This window comes from Mastomys coucha, chromosome X (genome assembly GCF_008632895.1).
Source record: "Mastomys coucha isolate ucsf_1 chromosome X, UCSF_Mcou_1, whole genome shotgun sequence".
Lineage (NCBI taxonomy): Eukaryota > Metazoa > Chordata > Mammalia > Rodentia > Muridae > Mastomys > Mastomys coucha.
Genome location: NC_045030.1, coordinates 75,377,191 through 75,385,000, shown reverse-complemented (window position 1 = coordinate 75,385,000; position 7,810 = coordinate 75,377,191). Strand labels below are relative to the sequence as shown.

Below are 7,810 nucleotides of genomic sequence, written 5' to 3'. Positions count from 1 at the left end.
CATGGCCTGGAACACTGAAAGGAGAGCCAAAACTCAATCTTCTCTCTTTAAAAGCATATTGCCTCACGTATTTCTTGTGCTAACAGAAAACCTGACTAAAACAACTAAGTCTCCATTATACTCTCTTCTATACATGCTCCCTACCCACCCTCTGCTGCTTCCCTTCTGCTTTATCTCTAAGCTTTGAAAATGCAGCTTGCCAGGACTGAGTAGAGCCCTGCCTGAAACTTAGGTGAGCCAGTGATTTTAGGTAGGCTCTACCTAACATTTCTGATGGGCCAGTGAACACTCCACCTTAAGGCTCCTCCTACCTTTGCCCAGGCTTTTGAAACCTTGATTCCACATTGTATGATATGCATAGCCCATGCCCTTTCTCACAATTCCTAGGCACCCTCAGCAAAATATATTATATAGGCCATCGACTTTGACTCAGAGCTTAGGGGTCACTTGCAACTTCATGACTGATTTGGAGTATGTGACTCCCTACTCTGACTGTGGTACTGGCCACAAATTGTATCACATTCCCCTCTGTAAATGCAGCTGCAAACATGCAGTTTCTTCATGTCTGGCTCATTGTTGTACCCCACCCCCTAAAGTGTGTGCTAGAATAGGAGTTCAAATGGGTTGTGAGATAGCTGGTAGCCAATAGGCAGTGTACATAGATAGGGAACGATGGATCAGTGAAGGGCAGGCTTCCCTTCCCTTTCCCTCCCTTCTCCAACGAGTCCAAGAAGCAACAACCTCTTTGTTCAGTACCTTAAATAAACTGTTTATTCAGGAAGAACAATGAAAGAACATGATTATGATGTGGATTACAAAAACAAAGAAGCACAATCTTTTTCAGGTTCAAAGACAAGATGATCCTGCTGCCACAGGTACTGCCAGCTCTAGGCTGAGTATGTGAGTGGGTTAGTGTGCATGTATGAACACACACACACACACACACACACACACACACACACACAGTCTACAACGGGGTGTGGACTGCAATGAATGACCATGTGTGTCTGCAGCTTGGCCCCTTCCCTGCCCCCCAAACTAACAGTGGCTATGTGAGACATACAGTAGCAAAATTGAGGCCTTCATCTTTCCCTCCCTCCCCCTCAGCTCTCACTCTGAGACCCCATCTCCTCCGGTAGCAGTTTGACCACCCTCAGTCACAAAGAGTCTCAGTGATCCTGTCAAGACATCTGGGGGAGGAGGAAAGAAACAGTCAGGGCACCAGATGTGTGGCTGGGATCTCGCCCATTGGCTCCCAGACCCATGCCCCCCCCATGTGACACTGCCCAGCAAAAAGCCACCCAGAGAGGCTGTCCCTATAGATGCAGAGAGTAGCCATTGTGTCTCTGGGTCAACATTCCACAGCTCCAAGAGGTCTAAGCCCTAGTCAGAGAAGCAGGAAGTAGTCTACATGAGTCAAAGTGGTCAGGTCTGTTCCCACAGGTGGACATTTGGGGACAGGTATGGAACCAAGAGCAGGTTCCTGTGGCAAAGTATGATATGCTCTTCCTGAAGATGAAACAGCAAGAAGGGCCAGGGCCCAGGCAGCAATCTGGAATGGTCTCTTGGATAGGAAGCCCCACTCCCACCCTGAAAAAATAAAGTAACAGTCACAGAAGAGGCAGATTCTGGAGAATGGTCCCACCCTAGAGAGGTGAGGGTCAGGCCCGAAGACACGGGCCCACCCATAGGCACGTGTAATAGATTCTGGGGCTGGCCTTGAGTGGGTAGGGCAGGTTTCTGCTCTATTCCTGCCTTGCTCCACCATCCCCGCATGAGGTATTGAGCTTTCCCTCCCCCCCTTCCCCTTTCCCCTCTCCCTGCTTATGGCTGCATCCCATCCCTGCTAATACTAGGGGTCATAGCTACGGACCAGCCCAGCAGCTCCATGCGGTTTTATGTGGGGTCCAGCTCAAAGACCCCATCGCTGGTAGGAGTAGTAAAGAAGGAAGGTGGGTCTGAGACAGTGGACTCTGGTCCCCCACTGCCCCGCCCCCCGGAGCGCTTCCCCCCCAGGCGTAGGCTTCGTTCAAAGTCTAGCAGCTGCCCCATAAAGTTGAAGTTAGGTGAGATGTTAGACTTCTTCCGCTTGACCAAGTCGTAGGCATCATTGAGTGAGAGGTGAAGCTTCTGCATGAGGTAGGCCACGGTGACAGTGACAGAGCGACTGACCCCTGCCAGACAGTGGACGAGCACCCCACAGTTCTGCGACAAGGCCTCATCTAGGTAAAACAGGACAGAACAGAAACACCCGCCAAGGGTCAGCATGAGTGAAGCCAAAGCTAAATGAATTTCTGGGGTCATCATCACTACCCTGCCTAGACCATATCTGGGAGATCTCACTGGCAGTTGACCTGAGCTCTACCCTCACCTCCCCAAGTTTCACGTGGGCTCTGGGAATGGAGTGAGGAGGAGAGGCCAAGGATCAGTCTGGTGGGTGGAGAGAGTGGAGGGGGAGAGTGGGGAGGGATGAAGTAGGGAGGACTCACCAATGAATGCAATGGCCTCTGGAAAGAACTGGGACAGATTCTGGCTCCAATGGTCAGAGATGGGGATCTGCTTGTAGTGGAAGTCACCATTCTTCTCAAAGAGGTTAGGAAGGTTGGGGGTGACATTGAGGATATAGCGGATGCCAAGCTTGGCCAGGCTCTCCAAATTGGCTGAATCTCGAGCACTGCCTAGGTAGAGATTGGGCAGGATCTGGACTGGGAAGGGTGGTAGCAGCCCAGCTGGAGGGGATGTGGTGCTCTCAGAATCTAGGCCACAGCTCAAGGTGTCACGGTCAGCCTCAGATTCTGCATCAGAGAAATCTGAGGTCAAGCACAGGCCACCTAGGCCCACTACAGGCACTGAGCTAGACATTGAGCCCAGGCCTGAGCCAGCACGACCACCGAAGCTGGTTTCACACAGGTGAGGACACTCGGCCTGGAATTTGCTGAAGCCACCTGTCAGGAAAGAAGGGTGAGGTCTTACTAATTAATGCAGCCTTCTGGGCAGCCAAGTATCCCTAGCTGGGGCTAGGGAGCTGAAACTAACACAGCTCCCTGGGGTGGGGGTTGCAGATATTGCCAAAGGGAACACATAAGCCAGCAGATTTGTTTAAACTGGAGCACTACATGCGCTGTGCTCTGGACAGCCATCCACCCTCACTTAGAACTCGTGACTGTTTCTTTGGATGGTAAGTGCCCAAAGCAGCCCTTAGTCTTGGGGCATTATCCTGTGAACTAGGTTGTTTCAGGTCAATTCTCCCCATTATCGAGACTTATAAATGGGCTTGGAGGGATGAAGGACTTGCCCAAGGTCATGCTCAGCTCTGCCTCCCCAAAAGCTGTTGGGCAGGTTATCAGGAGGGAGGTTCTTACCCTATATTTTAGACAAAATAAGATTGAGTTTGCTGGAGGATAAAGTAATTATGAAATCCCCTTGGAAAGAAAGACCTTTTTTTCCTGACCTGAGGCCTCTTCAGAGCGCTCTCTATTTCTCAGACCACTGACCCTCACTTACCCTGTAGGTAGTATGCTGGGTAGCCTTCTTCCCGCAGTTTCTGGAGCAGGACGCCCAGCACCGAGTCAGCATCCCACTCTTCGGCCTCCGCTTTAGCCTCCGCTTCGGCCTCCGCTTTAGCCTCCGCTTCGGCCTCCGCTTCGGCCTCTGCTTCGGCCTTCGATTCAGCCTTCGCTTCAGCCTCCGCTGCTTCACGCCCGCACTGGCCACTACTACCCTGGTCGTATAGGAGCACAGGGGCCGGTGGGGGAGGCTGCAGTGGTGGCCCTGGCAAGAGCGACCGCACCGACATGCTCCCTCTCCGCAGGCGGCGCAGCATCAGCGAGGGCAGGGCCACGCTCAGCGCCCCGCAGATGCGCGCCGACTCATACAGCTCCCGGCTGCGGCAGTCCAGCAGCAGAAGCTGTGGGCGCGGGGACGACAGCTCCTGACGCAGCCACAGGCATGACCGACTCAGACTCTCCATGGTCGCGCAGCGTCCCGCACGTCGGGCAGCGGGTGCTGTGGAGAGAGGCAAGGCGCGGTGTGAGCGCAAGTTTGTCTCTACTCCCGCAGCGTGGGCCAGCCTACTGAGGCGGGAAGTCAACCCCTGTCTTGAGGGCAGGCTCTCAGTGTCCCCGCAGGGACATTCCTGTACCGCCTGCTTCTCTCCTCGCGCTCCACCCACAGTGAGAACACCAAGGAAGGCGCCCCTGGAAAAAGACCGGAGGCTGCCGCCACTTAGGCGCTGCTCCCTGCCCCGCTTACAAGGAGTTTTCCTGAGACATACCCCAGAAGATAGCTGGGCGTCTAGCAGCCTCTTGAATGAAGGCGGTTTCTGAGGTGCTAGGAGGACTAAAACCAGTTCCCTCCACACCCCTTTTCTGACTTTTTCATTTGCTCTGATCTCCATCACTCCCCAAGTTCGATTTTGGATGTGTGGAGAAGTTGGGTTCAAGGCCCCGCTCTCCTCTATGGCCGAGAAGACCCAGAGAACAAGAGGGTCACCGAGGTGATGGGCCTCGGCGAGTCCCGTAAGAGCTGACTCGGCCCCACTCCTACCCACCCCAGGAGAGAACAAAAGGAGAGACCTGGAGCGAGATCCAGAGGCAGGCGACTGAACCCGGACGTCCTGGCCACAGCTAGTGCCACGGCAGGGCGTAGGTATCGTTCATGGAGACGGAGTCCCCAGGCTCGGGCGCTCGGAGAGGGCGGGGTGGTGAAGCAGGCTCGCACGTGGGAGCCAAGCCTCGCGCCACTCGTGCGCTGGCCGCTTCCTGGCAGCCGGATCCAGATTCCACCTTGGAAGGCTCTGCCTTCGGACCGAATAAGTAGCAGCTCAAAGAGGCGGGATGGGGCGGGGCGGTGGGGCGGGCTCAGGGGGCAGGAGAGCCAACCAGGGCTAAGGAATAGCCTGGTGGGTGTTGCAAGTCGCAGGCTGAGCTAGGGCTTCCACCCTGGCGGGACCGGGTCGGGGCAGAGGCCAAGGGCAGGTCGGGGGCCCAGCAGGGGACATGTTGCAGTTGCCCCTGCTTGGCGCCAGTCTGGTCCCTGGAAGCAGGAAGAGGGGTGGGGACAAAAGCCCAGAGCCTCAAAACCAGAAACTGTCTCAAACAACTCAATAATCCTGAACTATCTGGAGCTAGATGGCCCCCATCTGTATAATGGGCTAATCAGAGCCTTCCAATGTATTATACTATGAAATGCCACTAAAAAACTGAAGGCACACAAGGCAGTTCCTCGGTGTGCTATTCCCATCTGGGTTTCATTTGTACAGGCCTAGCTAAAGGTACGCAGGAATTCTGAGCACCCAACTCTAAACTGAGACACTGTGCTCTTATCAGGTGAAGGCGGGGCCTCCCCAAAGCCTCTTTCCCATAAACCTCTGGATGAATCCACGTGGAGGAAAGTCGTTTTACTGCAATATGTCCCCATCCCGTGCTCCTTCTGGCTTTTCTAGTGGTCATGACTATCCAAGTCACTGTCCCAGTTTCTGAAACTTCAGCTTGCCCCATTCCAGAGCACCATTCAGTCCACAAAAGCTGGTGGCCTCCAACCAGCCCACCGGACAGGTGATGAACAGGAAAGACACCCAAGGGCTCTCTTTGCCTGGGTCTTCTAGTCCAGCAGGGCACACTAACAATAAGCAAAGGCACTGGACCAGATATCGGGGTGATAAGTGCTGACAATGAAAGGAGAGGCAGGGGAGGCTTCTAAAAAAGCCCCATCTGGCCATGTGTCCTTTCTCTGCTAAAAGCCCAAGAAAAGCAAATAACAGTGTTAAAGGAAAACACACAACAGATAAGATAAAGCTCGAACAAAATAATCAAAGGGTTAAGACCCCATAGATAAATGGGTAAGTAACTCAAGGACTGCATACTCTGCCCGAAGGAAGGAATGTGATGGGGTAAGAATATTTGGGGAAAGGTTGAAGCTCAGGCATGGAAGGAAAGCCAATTCAAAAAAAAAAAATAAGGAAATACTTCCCAGTCACTACATTAGTAGAATGTTCTCATTTTGAGAACGCCAAGTGTTGGCAAAGGCTAACTGGGTACTGGTGGCATGACGCCATGGATGCAGACAGCTGAAGAGACAGTATCCTACCCTCCCCGTCCTGGAGGCTGTGTACTTGGAGGGAGAATCTCCAACAAGAGGGAAATATTGGTATTCCCAGAAATCTAGGTGTGCTTTCGGGAGTAGGCTTTCTAGAGGAAGTGATAAGAACTGCCCTGGGGATGAGCAAGGGAGAGAGGCACCTCCCCATGAAGGAAAGGGAAGCCTAGGCATCGACAACCAGCTCCACTCCTGTCCACACCTGAAGAGTACTTTCCCTACACCTAGTCCCAGGCGCCTGCTGGCAGGGCCCCAATCCTAGCATAAGATAGGGAGAGGATGACGGATGCTCAGTCTCCAAAGTCAGTGCTCAGTGACCAATGCCTGCCTCGCCGCCGCAGTGCCAGCAAACAGGACAAATGGGAACCTGTTGCTACCCCTGCACTGCAGGGTTCGGTGCAGCCAAGGCCCCCATCGCCTGCCTTCACTAACCCCGCCCCCCCCACCCGCAGCCTCTGCTCGAGCGCTGGCCCCGCCCATCTCCCCCGCTTCTTGATTTCCAGGAGGACAGGATTTGGGGAGGCCAATGTACATGGGGCCCTTCCCGTCCCCCCTTTGGCGGGTGGAGTCAGGCGACGCACTCACCACTCGCCGCAGGGTGGGTGCTGAGCCCACTGTCGCCCCCCGCTGGGGGCCCCAGGGCTTCCGACTGGCCAGGCCAATGAACCCCTTACCCCCAGGCTCACTGCGTGCTGTGGGCGCTCTCAGGTCCCCCAAGATGCCCGAGCTGTACTGCTCGCAGCAAAATGCACGATTCCCGCCCGGCCCAGTGGCAGGATTTCGGTTGTCACTGCAGGGTCACATGGCCCGGAGCGCAACTCCCAGAGACAACGTTTCTACCAAATCCAGTGTCTTTTCCACAAAACCCACTTTCCGCTGAGAATGGCTTTATGGTTTTCCTAGTAGAGCTCCTCGTGGGACTGGGAGTTCCTCCAAGGCAGGAACGGGTGTGTGCTCGGTCCCAAGCTGGCCCCAGACTCCCAACAAGGGCCTGATACACGAGCCAGGTGGTTGCAGAGAAATGGTCATTAACAAAGAAGGCGCGAATGAATGAAACCAATTGTTGCCCAGAGGAGCCCAGGAAGGTGCTGCTTCTGCTTTTTCCTTCCACCAAGCACACACCTCCCACACTTACAAACACACGTGCACACATAGCACTTTTTAAAGCATACACGCAGGTTGGGATACAAATAGTGTATGTTGACTCCACCTCTTACAGAAGCAACCCACTATACGCTGGACCCCTTTGGTCCCAGCTAGGCCTCTTCATTTCAATGCCTCTCTCTCTGTTCTTCCACCCCCTGCGGCCCTTGCCTCCACATCTAAGTACTGTATCTTGAGCCTCAAGTGCCTTCTTTATTTCTTAGAGAAGAAGAGGTCAAATCAGTTTCTGGGGACTCTCAAGACCTTTTAGGGAGGCACCTGGAGGGGTGTCCCAAGCTAGTGAGCCACTGCCTTACAGGGATGCCACTAAGTGCTGCAGCTTTTAGAGCTGTGTGCCAGGTGTTGGGAGTAGGGGATGGGAGGGACTCAGACATGGAGGGGGTGTTGAGGGCTAGTTGCGGTGGAGTCGAAGCAGGATGCTGGAGCCCTAGCAATCCAGCAGGTGTTTCTGTATGTTGGGGTGTTGGGATGCTGGAGGTGTCAGGAGTGTTGGCCGCTGGGGTATGCATTTCTATTATAGTGGGTGGATTACAGTGTCCCTGTGAGTTTG

At 54.1% G+C, this 7,810-nt stretch overlaps 1 protein-coding gene across 2 annotated transcripts in view; it reads right to left on the bottom strand.

The window, feature by feature from the left end:
* Positions 1-748: 748 nt before the first annotated feature.
* Dusp9 (dual specificity phosphatase 9) overlaps positions 749-7,810 on the bottom strand; it is a 7,687-nt gene continuing 625 nt past the window's right edge. The window contains exons 1-4 of one of the 2 annotated variants that reach the window (XM_031374401.1): positions 4,575-4,786; positions 3,505-4,005; positions 2,490-2,945; positions 749-2,222 (exon numbers count right to left, since the gene is read on the bottom strand). In XM_031374401.1, coding sequence (XP_031230261.1) covers positions 1,897-2,222; positions 2,490-2,945; positions 3,505-3,970 — 1,248 coding nt within the window. In that variant the 5' untranslated portion in view covers positions 3,971-4,005; positions 4,575-4,786 and the 3' untranslated portion in view covers positions 749-1,896. Of the gene's footprint in view, positions 2,223-2,489; positions 2,946-3,504; positions 4,006-4,574; positions 4,787-7,810 lie in introns of those variants that run through there. The other variant, XM_031374411.1, reaches the window with a different exon arrangement.